At 36.3% G+C, this 15,976-nt stretch overlaps 1 protein-coding gene across 1 annotated transcript in view; it reads left to right on the top strand.

Annotated features, from left to right (window-relative positions):
- Positions 1-15,976, top strand: part of VPS13A (vacuolar protein sorting 13 homolog A) — a 109,834-nt gene that overhangs the window by 23,757 nt on the left and 70,101 nt on the right. The window contains exons 20-23 of the mRNA XM_030005170.1: positions 2,452-2,588; positions 5,703-5,835; positions 6,624-6,741; positions 11,607-11,745. Of these exons, the coding sequence (XP_029861030.1) occupies positions 2,452-2,588; positions 5,703-5,835; positions 6,624-6,741; positions 11,607-11,745 (527 nt within the window). The remainder of the gene's footprint in view (positions 1-2,451; positions 2,589-5,702; positions 5,836-6,623; positions 6,742-11,606; positions 11,746-15,976) is intronic.

Below are 15,976 nucleotides of genomic sequence, written 5' to 3'. Positions count from 1 at the left end.
CAGTTTGTTACTTCCAACTTTTCTGTTTTGTTTGTCTGAGTATCTAAATGGCCTTAATAGTTTCATACTCTTTAAAAACTGATACCGAGATATTCGTCCTCTAATGAAACCCCTAAATCCTTTCCAGACTTGCTGCTTTTCAGGACACTATTTGCCTTTGTATAGGTGTTTTCCACTTTCTTTATTCCTCGATGAATGTTGATTTTCATCTGGATTGACTCAGATCAAGTCATATAAACTATATTTATCTGTCTTCAGTTACTCAGCATTAAAGCCATTCCTCTAGTTTTCATTTCATCCTACCTTTTTATCTCTAGAGAACTTGTATTTTGACACATGAATGAAATTGGTGAATACTTTTAAGACTGACACTAAGATTTGTGGAATTAACTTGTTCCAGTAAGGATGTCTGAGGCTTTCTACATCAGAGGTGTGTCCAGCACAGTGTCCTCTCTCCAACTGTGGATTGGAGAGGATGCTGAGGGGAGATGTCATATATAAATTCTTTTCAAAAGGAAAACAAAAATCAGTGAAATTTATTAACCTCATTTAAATTTGTAACCTATTAATATTTAAACTGTACATTTAAAAAATCTGGATACTCAGTGATAATAAGTGAAAGAAATCACAGAAAACTCAAGCATAATGTAGATTTAATCAATTGCTTTTATCAAGCTAGTATCAGGAATGAAATCAGGTGTCAGTTATATTTCTATTCATTAGTTCTTCTTTGACTGAACTATTTCATTAAGGACTAATGTCAAATTAACCAAAGTTATCAATCAACTTGCTTGTCTTTTCTATCAGAATCTTCTCCAGCAATACTAAATATATTAATACCACAGTTAATTCCTGAGATTAATTTAATGAAAATTTGCTTACATTCAGTATGCTTGCTTCTCTGCTCATTACCATCAAATACTCTAGTTCTGGTCACGATTAATTTTTTTTATGGCAATAGGAAATCATGTTATGTGTCTAATTACAATTTAAGCATAGCATTACTTTAGAGGTATATCGAATGACTCTTACCTTCACAAGAATGTTGAGTTGCCCATAGTAATCTAAAAGCTTGTTCCACTCACAAATGAGAAGCTGGATGGAAATTTCTAAAAATATGCTGTGCATTGCTTGTAAAATCTTGGCTGAGACTTACAGAATTACCAGGGGAAGATGTCATCTGCAGAATATTCTGCAGCAGGGGACTATGCTATTCTCAGAGGTAGAATTAAAAAAAAGGAATTATATCAATATAGTTAATAAGTTCACACTTGCAGTCCTTCTCAGAAAAGAATTCTTAACACTTTTGTTTCAAGCAGTGGAAGATAGCTGGAAAATATTGGGGAACTGTGAACTGCAGAAGTGAAGGAACTTGCTACACCAAAATAGTTATGATTTCCATCACCACTAAAAGGCATTACAAAAGCTTAGTTTCACAGACTTCAATTCATGGTCTCAACTACATTCTCTACATATGAAGGAAAAAAGAAAGTATTTTCTTGAACTTTCTGCATCACTCGAATACAGTTAGGCATTGAAAACTGAAAAAATCTTAATCTTTTTATTAATCCAAGTTGTTCTGTCTTGCACATCCTGAAATGTGGTTGCCACCCGGTTTTTCATTGACTAATCTAGCTCTCCTGTGGCAGGACAACCTTTGATAAAACTGTTGGAACAGTTTTAAGTGCTTTCTCAGCAATGTGGGTGTGCTGCAGTGTCATGTTGTCATCTTTGTAATTTATTATCTCTGCTTCTGTGATCATCAGCTTGTTGTACCTGCTAGGTATTTAATGGCTTGTGGCTGCATCAATGGCTGTTTTCAGTGCTAACTTGAAACAAGACTACACATTCCTCTTCAGATGAGCAAAAAAACCAGAATTTGATCTCAAATGTTCTGACAGTCTGAATTTCCCAACTAACTGCATGATTTTTAAACAGAATTTTTGTAATACCTTCTATTTGCTGGTCTTCAGTATCTCAAGATGGAAATGCTTGCCCACAGAACCAGTGTAAGCTTCAGTATCTCAGTAGTAACAACACTTGTAGTTTGGCCAATAAGAACTTCTAGAACAATTAAAATTCTGAATCTACAGAGCACAGTGGGTTAACTCGGCAATTGCCAAGTTGCAGTACACATTCCAGTTCTTCTCATTTCATATCTGCCTAGTATGAAACTTTCTTGGATTTGCATGTATTGTGTTCCTGTCCCTACTTGTCCATTAGCATTGCTTGCTATCATCATTTCATTTACTTGGTGCTTCTTTAAAGACTGCCTATAAATACTCGTTCAGAAGAAATCTGAAGAGCATCTGTACCTGCAATTAAACTTAGTCATGTAGCATTCACAGCTCATTCAAAGTTAGATTTGAATTTCTTTTTATAGCTTCTCTTAATTCCATAGCTTCTGTATGGATTTTTTTGTTTATATTTACTAATTACATTAATTTTCAGGTCTGTTGTATGTTATTGAAACTCAGAAAGTTCTTGACCTCAAAATTAACCTCATGGCTTCATACATCATTGTTCCACAAAAAGGATTCTATGAGAGTACATCCAATTTACTACTTCTGGATCTTGGTAGTCTTAAGGTATGTGTTTACCTAATGAAGTAACTTACTGAAAATGATTGTCTGGCTTTTATGTGATTTCCAGTTTCTTAACTTGTATAACGTGGTACTGGTTAAGTAAAAGTTCCTCTTGTAGTTTATGTATTAGGTATTTATTTTAAACTGCTTTCCAGTCAAGGCAGAAATTATTGAACTCTTCTCAGTAGATTCTTTCAACCCAAATTCAAAGAATTGTTAGAAAATAATCCTCCCCTGGAATGAAACCACTGTTGATGCTTTGAACTGTTATGTGGAAAATGTCTAACAATTTTTTACCTTATAATATAAAATAGTAAACTTTTTACTTACATGATTAAGTGGTCTTCTTATTTTTAATATTACTATTATTCTTGTTATCAATTACCTTTTGGTCCTTCAGTTTACTTTAAAATGAGAAAAGTAAACGTACTGCCAAATTAATAAAATAACTTGGATAAAATTAGAGATATTTTTGAGATACTTCATGGAAGGGAAAAGTCAAAAAGGTAGTTTAATGATGTATTTAAAATTGTAATTTAGCACTGTAAAATCATAGAAGAGACTGTTTCTACATATTATTAGCAATCTTCTTACTCCTTGATGAACTTGTGTTCTTTCAGGACAAATGATCTTACATGTATACAGGCAACTTAATTTTTTGTTTTTTTACTTGTATTCTGGGTAAGAACAGTTCTGCCACATACTATCTGTTTAGATTACCTTATCTGCTTTTTTAATAAGAATTTGTTTCAAAGCTTAAAATCTTGCTAAAGTGAAGTAAGTTTTCTATGTCTGCCACAGATTGACTTTGAGTGGGTGGGTTTCAGTTAGAAACATAGAATAGATCAGGTAGGAAGGGACCTTTTAAAGGTCATCTAGTCCAACCCCCCCGGAATAAGCAGGGACGTTTTCAACTAGATCAGGTTGCTCAGAGCACCATCCAGCCTGACCTTGAATGTTTCCAGGGATGGGGCATCTACCACCTCTCTGGGCAACCTGTTCCAGTGTTTCACCGCCTGCATCATAAAAAGATTGCTTCCTTATATCTAGTCTGAATTTACCCTCTTTTAGTTTAAAACCGTTACCCCTTGTCCTGTCACTACAGGCCCTACTAAAAAGTTTGTCTTCATCTTTCTTATAAGCTCCCTTTAATATTGAAAAGCCACAATAAGGTCTCCCTGGAGCCTTCTCTTCTCCAAGCTGAACAATCCCAACTCTCTCAGCCTTTCGTCGTAGGAGAGGTGTTCCAACCATCTGATCATTTTTGTGGCCCTCCTCTGGACCCGGTCCAACAGGTCGATGTCTGTCTTGTGCTGAGGAGTCCAGAGCTGGATATTGTACTTCAGGTGGGGTCTTGACGAGAGCAGAGTAGAGGGGGAGAATCACCTCCCTCGACCTGCTGGCCACACTTCTTTTGATGCAGCCCAGGATACGGTTGGCTTTCTGGGCTGTGAGTGCATCTTGCCAGCTCATGTCCAGCTTTTCATCCACCAGTATCCCCAAGTCCTTCTCTGCAGGGCTACTTTCAATCCCTTCATCCTCCAGCCTGTATTGATACCAGGGTTGCCCTGACCCAGGTGCAGGACCTTCCACTTGGCCTTGTTGAAAAAGAATATATCAGGTGCTTCAGAAAGTGGAATTAGTGAAAAACATTGCTGTGTAGATACTAAAAATAATTTGGATTTACAACCAGATCACTTATTTCAGTGACTAATGATTTTACCTGCTGTTCTGAATGCTGGTCATTTGTAGGCACTTTGTAGAGTTCAGTAATCAATCTGTTTATTGGTTGGGTGCTTGAGACAGCCTCCTAGATCTATTGGAGCTGGGGAATAGAACAGTCCACCTCTTCTACTCCATCCACAGGAAATTACTCTCAGAATAATACATAGAAGAATACGTTTCAAAATCAGACTCCAGTAAATGTCTGAGATTTGTTCTGAAATCGATGAGTGATTTTCATAGTGAATGGGACTCTTGGATTGGTTCCTGTCCTTTAATAGAAATTACAAAGCAAGATGAAGGAATTTGGCAGTGCCAAAAGAGAAAAGTTAGATGCTTCTCAGTATATGATTAATAATTCTGTATTCACTTTGAGTGGCGTATGTTTAAGTGAATGTCAGTCATTTGTTGAATGAGTATGTTTAATACAAAACAAATAGTCTCTTTCCCTTAGTTGTGTACTGGATAAGGTCAAGCCCCAACGGGGAAAATGGCATATAAAATTAAAACTGTATGTCAATGTAGATATGTAAGTGGACTTAATTAAGGTCACACAGGCAATACTAATTTGGTAATTCTGAATTTTCAGTCTGCAAGCTATTTTTAATGTAAAAGTAGTCATCATTCAGTAGCACTGGAAAAAGAAATTCTATGTCTTGGACACCAGTATTTAAACCTTTTTCACAGTTATGAATGTTATCTTGAATATTTTCTGGGACTGACAAAAAAAATGGATCCAAAATTATTAGACATTTAAGAATGAGGACAGCCACATTTCATGAGAGATGAACAGCAGAGGGCACATACAAATGTGAAATACCAAAGAAGTGTGTGCATCCCAAAGCTGAGTCAAAGGGATATTGAATGATATTAAAGCAAAGACATTGAACTTTGATGACGAACAGTCCAAATCCCCTTTTCTCTTTTACTCTGCTTGACTATTATGTAACAGGGTAATGCCACAACTAAATTCAACAGGAATCAAAAATAGATTTCATGTTTCTGAGGTGATCAACGCAGTAACATTTTTATATATAAAAACCCGAAACAGTTATTCTACTGATTACAAAGGGTTTGAGACTTTATACTTTAGGGTATAAGTCACTTATTAAAGGAAATAATTCTATAAAAAATACATTGTATAAAACTTCATAGATTTTAATTAATTTTTTATTTTGTTTCTTTCCTTGAAGAAGAAATGGAGTTTAAGACTCTTCATTTTTTGATACAGGCTACTAATTTTAGATATCTCCTCTGCTGTGATATTTGTAAGATTCTGTGCCCTTATGAGGACTTTAAATTTAATCTTTTGTTGTGGTAGGATCAAGTGTCTGTAGAATTAGTGCTTTGAATATGTTTGAAATTGATTTATGCTTTTTTCTGACTGTTTTTAAGATGAAAAGCAAAAGTCGTTCTGATTTATCAGAACTCAGAGTAGGACAAAGCACTATCGAAGATATAATGTCAAGAGCTTATGACAGTTTTGATATCCAGCTCAGTAGTATACAGTTACTGTACAGCAAACATGGTAAGTATTCATGAAAGTAATTTTTCTCTATATGAGTAAAAATATTTTGGTGGTTCATGTGCCTTTTATATTTTTAACTGAAGCAGTGGAGAATCTTTGGAACATACTCTTGTTCTGAACTCAGTCCTATGAACATGTTATGAATTTCCCAAACTTACCTTTAGGCCTTAAATTCCAACCTTAGCTTTTGCTAAATAAACAAACTTACTAAATCCCTTATTTTTGAAGGCATCTCATTTGATTTGTTGCATAATAAATATAAGAGTGTAATTTATTTATTTATGGTGTTTTCCTTCAGTGCCTTTTCCTTGCTTCCCTCCAAATATAAAGCAGAATCCAGGAGTAGTTTTGGGTTTGATCATTTTGTGAGGGTAAAGAAAGGGTCAGAATCCCTTAATGAAGGAAACTTTTACAAGTATTTTGGGAACTAACAATATACAAAGAGTCAGAACCAGAGAAGTCTTAAGCATATAATTCTTAATCCTCTGGTTCCAGAGGGGAATCCAGAGCCTAAACTCCCAGTACCATGCATGTTAAGAATTGGGACCTTAGCAGTCTGCAGATGGGGTAGCTGTTTAGATGTGAATGGTAGGAATTATTAAGTAGTCTTTTATGTCTGAAGTTCAGATCTTGTATAATATATATGTATTGATAGAGCTGTAAACAAGATTGTGTCACCTGAATTTTCAGCCATATATACTAATTAATATCAGATACTTTAATTCTGTGATATGTGTAATGAGAAGGAATCTCAATGTTTAAAGCGTAGGTTTTCTTTGCTCTTCTAGATGAGAACTGGCAAGAGGCTCGGAAGCTGAAATATTCATCTCAACATATCTTGCAGCCCTTGGACGTAAAAGTGGAATTTAGCAGGGCTATGGTTGTTACAGATGCAAGAATGCCCAAGTATGTGCTTTTTCCTATTTTGAAATTTTATGGTAAATGGCTTTTTTAGGGGAAAAAAAAGAAAAAATCAAGGATCTAATTATACTTGTGCTATTTTACATTGGCCATGTGTGAATCTTGGAAGTAAAATACCTTAATCAAGAAATATAGAGAATAAACCCAAGAAGCTGCCAGACACTGAAGAGGTGATAGAATGTTACATTGTTATAAAATAAGTATGTATAATATATTTAAAGATTTTTGTTAAATATATTAATACCTGTTCTAATTAGGTCTTTCTAATAGCTACATTTCAGTCCTCATTGGAAATACTGAGGAGCAAAAAATCTCAACTTACAAAGTCTCTTTTATAAACGTCACAAAATATTCTGAAAAGTAATGTGCTGTCATACTCCCTCTCTTTCACTTACATTATTCATCTTGTTTGTTTACCTACTAGAGATCACTTCTTAGGGAAACAGCTCTTAATGCATTGAGTTTGCACTTAGGCTTATTTAGCAAAAAACCTGTTGGTTATGGAAACTGTACTCAATCAGAAGAAAATATATGCTACTGTTAATGATGGAACTTTGATGTTAAACATCACGGAGTCAAAGTGGCAAAGATTAACTTTGCACATATTTTAGAAAGTGCATCTTCACTAATGTCCGATAAGGACGCTACTACCTAAAAAAAATCTGATCAGTTTTGAAGTACTTGCAGACTAGCACACTAATGCATTATGAAGTAGTTTGGTTTAGTAAGCCATTAATAAGAATCATATTCTTATGCTACAAGTTAGCATATACTTATTTCATTCTTAACACTGTTGGAAATTCAGATTTTAGCTAGGCACTTCAGAAAATTAATGGCATAAAAATAGACCTAGGCTGTTGCAGAAAATTGTTTAGTAAAATCAGCAAAATCAAGAGGCAGCTAATGAAATTAAAGAATTACGAAGAATCTAGAATTTGCTTAGTCAGAAAAAAAACCCCTAAAAATAATGTACCTCACCAGTGCAGTGTATTGTAAATGCAGATCATTGATTGCATGGTATAATGGTGCCACCTTCTGGAAAGCTGGAAGGCCAGATTCTGAATTTTGATGCTTGACTTTACAAAACATCTTATTCTTTCCCTCCTTACTTTTTCTGTTTGGTGGAGAAGGTGAGACAAGGGAAATACGACTCACAGGAATCTGTCTTATTATGTCAGAAAGTCCAGGGAGGGAAAGTGTGATTTCATTTCTATGGTCATATAACAGAATGTCGTTTTAATGTAGGTTTGTAATTGACATCTCTCCAAGTTACGCTAGTATAACCTGGATTAAGGAGTGTCTGTTCTTAATGAGATCACCTGTTGCAGTATTGTAGTTCTAACTGTCTTGGCTACCAGGTGTGCTTCTCCTTTTGGCAGTTTATGTGTCTAGACTGATTCTGGGAAATTTTTCCCTAATGGATATTATTTCTGTACACCGAATTCTCATATAGTCACTTCCTTGGCAGTAAAAAGTTTCTACCTGTGTCTAGAAACTGGCAAATTTTTCTTCCACTGAGATACTAATATTTCTTGAAGATCAGCTGCTGCTTCTTTCTGAGTGCCTGCACTGTCTACAACTGTTTGGAATGCCATGGACAGCAGTTTAGTACTAGATAAGTCTATACCACAGTGAGTTACTAATCATAACTAATAGTTTAACCTGCACCAAGAGCAAGTAACCATTTCAAATCTAGCATATTGATACTGTGACTTAACAACACCTGCACTTGTTCATTTGTACCTGGTTCAGTCTCCAAACGCTTTCAGGATGTATTCTGCAGATGGTATTATAATACTCTAGAGTCATCTACCAGTCTTGAAATGACTGGTACAGCAGCTTTTTACCTGATGGTGCAGAGTTGACCTTTTCTTTAAGGGCTTTTTGCTCTTCCTTCTTGCTTTGAGCTCTTTAAAAGTCTGAAAATTATGAACCTCTGAATAGTATATGTCGGGTTAAGATCATTTATGATAAATTTTTACTTTTGGTTATATACCTCCCAAATCAGTTGAAACTACAAATGTTCTATTTTCTGTTGTTCTCTAGCTTTGATTACTCAAACCCATCAATAATATCATTATCAATGTAGCTTCAAATGCCAAATCTTTTCTTATCACTGCATAACCTCTTTGTGTCTTTAAGAATGGTCAGTTAATGAGTGTTTATGTACAAATATTTAGGTCCATGTGACCTCTAGATGACATCATGCACAAATGATGAAAATTAACTGATAGCTTTTGTGTCAGCAATAATCCTCTAAACTGTAAATTTTAGTAATTATGGTTGAATAGGGTATTATGCATCAGTATTGCTCACATCAGTTACACATATTAATGTATTTTTAGTCTACTTGTAGCTATTCCTTTATATTTCAATTTTTATAAGTATACTTGCATATGAAGCCATCATTATATTTTTCCTGAGCTTTTTTTCATTACTGTTTGGAACTGTGCTAAAGAATAGCATAGTTCTGTTGAGAAAGGTGAGTGGAAAAATGTTTGTTCTACAGTAAAAACTAGTACCAAAATTGCTTTGTTTACTATAGTAGAATTTTATGAATGAGTCCCTTACTTTAGAGGGCATCTATTTTACTTTAAGTTATCTAAAAAGCAGGTAATTGGGTGTCTGTATTTTTTTGATTCTTTGATGTTTGTACTTCCTTGGGTGACCATTGAATCCAGTTGAATTCCTTGTGATTTTTGTTGTTCAAAACCAATGATGAATTCACCAGGACTTTGTGCTGGCTTTGTTTAGGAAGGCACATTTCTATATTGCTGCCTTGAAGAGAATACTAATTTATGTAGTTTTCACTTGTTGAAGACCACTGTATCAAAGGCCTTTCATTGTTAACCTGTATTTTCACCTGCTCATGCTTCCTAACACTTAAAATGGGCTTTTACTGTGTGGTCGGATCTGAATATCTGCCCTTCTGTCATTTCTGAGAATAGGATGCACTGCTCCTTACAGCTTCTGTCACTTCACATTTGGAAGCAGTAATATGATTCTGTAGTTTTCTAGCCTGTGCAAGGTTTTTTTTAATATTTGTTTTATCCTGTGATATGGTTCCCCCATTTTCTGAAGGAGGTGTCTGGGAGTCTGTCATCTGGTTTTTGAAGGTGCATGAAGCCAGGATTAGTATACCAATATTAAGAGCATCCTTCTATATACTAGTGTGTATTTAAAAAAAAATAATTAAAAAAAAATTCAGTTTGAAGGAATGTACTTATTTGCAGCTTTGAGAATGGCATCCTTAACATTTTCTTCTCTCTAAATATAACCAGTCTGAACTTGGAAGAAGTTTCTGTGTGGATTTCCTCATCGATTAACTACTTGGTTCCTCCATGCCTCAGTCTCTACAAGTTGGGAATAATTGTGTTCCAGATGTTTTCTGAACCTTAAAAGCTTTTGTTAAAAGAGCAGTGGAGTGAGTCTGGGATTATTTGCAGTTATCTGCCTTGTGTCTACTAAGTGCCTTCCATGTAACTGCGTGGGCTGTCCATTGAACAAACATTCATCAAAAATATCTTAACAATAGGGAGGTTTAAGTGCAATGGAAGTGAGAACTGCTGAGTGTCCTAGATTACTGGAGCACTCAAGCAGTAGATGGACATGTCCTTTCAGACCTGGCAGCTACACATCTACCCTGCCTCTCTCCATTAAAATAAAAGTATATATAAACAAAAAAGTCTAAATTTCTCTCTGATAGAACTGGAATTAAGAATAAAAGTCAAAAGTAGTTGAGAATTAATACCTTAAGAATTTAAGTATGTGAGGAAATTCCTCAATTGTAGAAAACTAGGTACTTACTGTTACACTTTAACATGTACAACTTTGTGCTTGGCTTGCTCAGGTATGAGGAGCTGTTTTTTTCCATTTACTCATGTAGTCTCAAAGTTGAAGGTAATTGAAAATTTGGGGGTTTTTGTCCTCCCATCTTCTCCAATGTATTATATTCCTTTGAAGACTGACCTGTGAGTTAAGCACGGCAAAACTGGGAGGAAGTAGCAGGTCCTGTTCCTTACGCTGTATGTGTTAAGCATCTGCTGCTGCCCATTACTGGAGACAGTTGGCTTATTGAACAAACCTCTTTATTTGTTCTAACTAGATGTTGTAATAAAAGCATAATAATGTTCTTGGAGCCAATTTTCTGCTTAATTCTATTCTGCTCACTTCTGTGAGAAACTGGGATGGGTTTTAGGTCTTTAAAAAGTCTGCCTATGTTTGAAGTGATTCTACTTCTTTTTGGCCAAAGCCTATTCAAACAGGCTTAAACTATGTTTTCCTGCTTTAATTTTTGAAGACTGTTATTTTATTCTTTTATGTCCTTTATAGCTATAACATTTATTCCTTTGTTAAGTACCTATATTACTGCTAAAGTCAGCTTAAATATACATAACTTCTAGGAAGTATTTAGTATACTTTGCTTAAAGTTTTGGGCTGTAAACATTGTTATGCAAAAAAAGCCCCCAGCTTTTCTTCTGTAAAATACTGTGTAAAGGCTTAGTTATGTGATTTATTACAAGTAATTAAGTTAAATATACAAACAAGAGGGAACAATTTCTGATTGTGAGGACAATATGCTTTATGTAGCCAAATCAGAAGTGGTTATTAGTATTATTTGCAGTCCTGATCCACAAGACATTGTATCAAACAGAATTATAAATTACATTAATAACTGGGTACTTGCTGGTTAAGTAACTCTTCTGTGTGCAACAGAAATTATATATGTAACATGCAATGGTTAGATGAGTGGTTTTCTGACCAGGAAGAGTTGTGTGGTTTTCAGAAGGAAATGAATGTAAAGTTTGAATTAAATAGTTTTAAGATAACTTTGGTTGTTTACAAAACAGGTTCAAACTGTCTGGACAGCTGCCTTTACTTTCTATCCAAATATCAGACCAGAAGCTGACAAGTATCTTGGAGCTAATTGATAGCATTCCTAAGCCAGAAAGTGCTCCTGCTTCCAGTTCTCCTCCAAAAATAACTGAGGTAAGGTTTTTAAAAAATATTTCATTAATAATTATCAGAAAAATACCTCCTTGCTATTAGCATTGCAGTTTTGAGAGGAACACAAGAAAGTGGAGAATAAGCATTTACTTAGTACCTCTTGAAAAACTTAGCTAATTCTCTAAAGCTGTAGAAACTTTACTTGTTAGTTAGTTTATTGTGATCCTTAGCCAATAATTATGAGATAGTTGTCCGGTGGTTGAATTTAAAATACACCCCCTCCCCAAACCTTTACTACTTTGGGAATTGCTTTGTAGTTCATATTAATCCTGATTAACAAACATATTCACTTTTGTTGAGGATTAGTTTAATTATACCTTCAAATTTACAAATGTATCAGAGTGCTGCAGAGTTTGGGTTCAGCTATTTTGTTTAGCGAAGAAAAGGGAATTTTTAAAGTTGAAGTGTTATGTGGATCTTAGCCAGATGGGAGTTTAACTTTCAAAAACAAAACAAAAAATATCCACTATCTGTGGCTAATGTTGGCTAAATAGTGCCTGCCTGGCAGAAGTGGCAGCTTCATTTCAGCACACTTCACTGCTCTTCCCAGCTTTTCTTTATTCAGTTATACAACACACCTGAGTGGGCTGCAGTTCTGCCTTGCATTTCTAAGGTTTAGGAGTGTGGAGTGCGTTTTCTCCCTACTTCCCCACCCCTTTTCCTTAGTGAAAATGGTTCGGGTCACTGTTTTATGATTTCTTCGGGACAGAGGATTGCCATTTTCTTGTTGTTATTCCTGAAAAGTATGTTTTACCTTTGGCTATGAGCTGTTCTTAACAAAACTAGGAAATTAACTCTGAATTGCTGATCGTTAACATCACTCTGGTCTGCGTGATCTGGCTATGTTTTATGTATCTTTAAGGCAGTTCTATCATTTGAACATATGTGAAATCTCAAGGTCAAAGACAAAATTGGGCTATCCATTTTTCTGTGATTTGTAAATAGTTCTAATTACCTGTTATTTAATCTTTTGTGTACTTGATTCTAAAGGAATAATGGTAATCTCTGTGGTTTTTTTTTTTTTGATTACTTAATAATTACCTTTTCCTCTTTATACAAATTATTCTGCCCTGTTCCTGATGGCTGTTGCTGCAGTGTTGGTGGTGTTTTCTGTGGGTTATTTTAGCATAATATTTAACTATAAATGCATGCAACTAGACATGCCTACTTATTGAAGGTATATATAAAGTGAAGATTGTTTCCCTTTAACATGTAGTTCCTGCCATCTCTTTAGTGATGATGTTAAAATTCTAGCTAGTTCTGACCTACTCTTTCACTCCTCATATACTGATAGTATCCACAGCTAAAAGCTGCCCTAGTCTCTGTTGTTTTGTGCAGCTAATCACAGACAAGCTTTCTTTAAGGGTAAGTGATGGGATTTTAGTTTAACGTAAATAAAATGTGCACATATAAGATGATTATCCTGTACTTTATAACATTGCCTATACTTGAATTTAATTATAGAATTCAACTATTACATTTAAAATCCTTTAAGTGACTTTGATGTGCTTAGTATTACCTGTACTTTACTTGTGATATACAAGATGAGGTAAGGAAAGACTATTGAGCCACTGTCAATGTATTTGTATTATATGCAGCATCCATATTAAAACCTATGGTTTAACCTGCCTGCTCAAGCTTCCATCTACTGCAGAGCTTGACAGACTCTATTTCCTGGTATTAAATTAAGTTAATTTGAACGGATTTGCTGCTTTGGTGGTGGTAGATATACTCCCATGCTTTCATCCTCATAGCTGAAATCCTTTGTTGCCATCACTTCACTTCTGAAATGAAAAGGATGTGAAATCCTTTTTCAGGGCTCCGCATGTGAACTTAGTTCCTTACATTTTGAGTTAGTGGAGGAATTGTTCTTGGGCTGTGATAACAGAAGACTCTTCAGAACAGATCCTTCTCTGTTTTTGCACCCTGCACTTTCTTGTACTTCAGTACAAGAAGGCTGTCCACTTCAGTGTGGAAGGCTTTATTTCTTATGATTTGGTACTGTGAAGTTAAATCTCACAGTTTCTTCTGCTTGTCTTTTTAGAAAGTGAAAGTGTTACAGATGACACACTTTCACAGTTACAAGACTCTTAGAGACTTGGTGTATCTATCACTCATAGACTTGGATATATTCAGTAAGGTCAAATTGTGTAGGCTGGAGACTGAGAAGAGAGACTGTTGAAATGTTAAGAGTGAGATGAAAAATGGAGCCTTGGAAACAATGTGCAAAGATGAATGTTTGTTGCCATAATACTTAGATCTCTCTAAGATACTGTGAGTGAGTGAATAATTGTCTGAGACTGGGCTTTGAAAGTAGCAGTACGGGGCGGGGGGAAAACCACCCTACCTTTGTCTGTGCGGTCCAGAGCCAGAGGCACCCCAAGAAGAATAGGCACACAGACAATGCACATGTCTCTCCTTACTTTAGTACTCTGTGCAAGGCACACGTATACTAGATGCGCACGTGGAACATGCAGATGAGAATTCTTTACAAACTCAAACCACTGAGACTGCTTTCTGACCTTGATGGGAAATCTGGCTTTGGTGAATAAACCTTTTGGTTACCTTCAAAAAGAGAATTTAATTCTGTCATATATGATACCACATAGAGTGAGGATTCTTGTCCTTTTGTCCACTCTAGTGGCAAAATAGTGACATTTAACACATTTTTAGTTACTTATCTGGGTTGTGCATAACTGCATCTGACAATTAAAGACTACTAGCATCTGTTTTTTCTAGATACATGAAGAAATGAGATTTAACAAGGCTAAGTGCCGTGTCCTGCACTTGGGTCACAACAAGCCCATGCAAAGCTACAGGCTTGGGGAAGAGTTGGTGGAAAGCTGCCTGTCGGAAAAATGCCTGGTGGTATTGGTCAACAGCCAGCTGAACATGAGCCAGCAGTGTGCCCAGGTGGCCAAGAAGGCCAAATAGCACCCTGGCTTGTATCAGAAATAGTGTGGCCAGCAGGAGCAAGGAGGTGATTGTCGCCCCGTACTCAGCACTGGTGAGGCTGCACCTCAAATACTGTGTTCAGTTTGGGGCGCCTCACTACAGGAAAGACATTGAGGTGCTGGAGCGTGTCCAGAGAAGGGCAACGGAGCTGGTGAGGGGCCTGGAGCACAAGTCTGATGAGGAGCGGCTGAGGGAACTGGGGCTGTTCAGTCTGGAAAAGAGGAGGCTGAGGGGAGACCTTATCACTCTCTACAACTGCCTGAAGGGGGGTTGTAGTGAGGTGGGTGCTGGTCTCTTCTGTCAGGTGGCTGGAGATAGGACGAGAGGAAATGGCCTCAAGTTGAGGCAAGGGAGATTTAGGTTAGATATTAGGAAAAATTTCTTTACTGAGAGGGTTGTTAAACATTGGAATGGGCTACCCAGGGAAGTGGTTGAGTCACCATCCCTGGAGATATTCAAAAAGCGAGTGGACAGGGTACTTAAGGACATGGTTTAGTGGGCATGGTTAATGGTTGGACTCGATAATCTTGAAGGTCTTTTCCAACCTAAATGATTCTATGATTCTATGATAGGATGAGAAGAAACGGCCTCAAGTTGTGCCAGGGGAGGTTTAGACTGGATATTAGGAAAAATGTCTTTACCAAAAGGGTTGTCAAGCATTGGAACAGGCTGCCCCGTGAAGTGGTTGAGTCACCATCCCTGGAGGTATTTTAAAAGATGTGTAGATGTGGTGCTTAGGGACATGGTTTAGTGGTGGACTTGGCAGTGTTAGGTTAATGGTTGGACTTGGTGATCTCACAGGTCTTTTCCAACCTAAATGATTCCATGATCTATGAAATTTAGAAACATTTCTGTCTGCTCTAATGTTTTCTCTAGCTCTTTTTTCTTTTTTCCCACCTGGCACTAGTATTATGTGATTTTTATAAAGAACAGTTGATCTTTTACACTTCTCTGAAGTTGCCATACTGTAGTCCTGCAAGGGACTAGGTTTTGTCTTTCCTGAGTTTTCATATGACGTGCTGTTTCTGTCCATCTTTTGATCTGTGAAGTTGGATGTTTGAACCTCTTCGCTGTGTTTTCCTGATATATTCTCTCTGTAGCTAGATGAATGTGCAGTACCTGCTGCTTCTACCTGATTTAGGCCTCATTTCTCCCCATGCTTTTCATTTTAGTAACCCAAGTGTTTAACTGTATTGACTTGCGCTTTAAATAAGACCAATTTCCTTAAGTTGTAAAACTTCCATGCAGCATATGTGCA

This window comes from Aquila chrysaetos, chromosome Z (assembly GCF_900496995.4).
Source record: "Aquila chrysaetos chrysaetos chromosome Z, bAquChr1.4, whole genome shotgun sequence".
NCBI classification, from domain to species: domain Eukaryota; kingdom Metazoa; phylum Chordata; class Aves; order Accipitriformes; family Accipitridae; genus Aquila; species Aquila chrysaetos.
The sequence above is the reverse complement of the archived record's forward strand: the minus strand, read 5'-3'. Positions and strand labels throughout refer to the sequence as shown.